This window comes from Penaeus monodon, chromosome 29 (assembly GCF_015228065.2).
Source record: "Penaeus monodon isolate SGIC_2016 chromosome 29, NSTDA_Pmon_1, whole genome shotgun sequence".
Taxonomy (NCBI): domain Eukaryota; kingdom Metazoa; phylum Arthropoda; class Malacostraca; order Decapoda; family Penaeidae; genus Penaeus; species Penaeus monodon.
In genome coordinates this window covers 23,179,735-23,180,028 of record NC_051414.1, presented here as the reverse complement: position 1 = coordinate 23,180,028, position 294 = coordinate 23,179,735, and the positions used below count along the sequence as shown (strand labels likewise).

The window sequence follows — 294 nt, the reverse complement described above, 5'->3', positions numbered from 1 at the left end:
TTCCTTCAGTAACTCAGATACAGTTACAACCTTTTAAGACAGAAACCTCTCTTGAACCCTCCTAACCCCGCGCCCCGCCCTTCCACCGGCCCCCGCAGAAAGTGGGCGCCGTGCGCTGGCCGTGCGTGGACCGCTCCAGCCGCGCCGTGGGCCAGCGGGTGCTGCGTCAGACCATCTTCTTCACGTCGGTTGGCCGCAACGCCGTCGTGGTCGTCGTCGCCTCCCTCATCGCCTTCATGCTCGACGGCGACGACCAGCCCTTCACGCTCACTGGTAGGGCAGGCCTGGGATTTT

The 294-nt window shown here is 63.6% G+C and overlaps 1 protein-coding gene across 1 annotated transcript in view; it reads left to right on the top strand.

The window, feature by feature from the left end:
* The window catches only part of LOC119591775 (sodium-independent sulfate anion transporter-like), a 31,961-nt gene that overhangs the window by 16,147 nt on the left and 15,520 nt on the right, over positions 1 to 294 (top strand). The window contains exon 5 of the mRNA XM_037940521.1: positions 99 to 273. Within this exon, the coding sequence (XP_037796449.1) occupies positions 99 to 273 (175 nt within the window). The remainder of the gene's footprint in view (positions 1 to 98; positions 274 to 294) is intronic.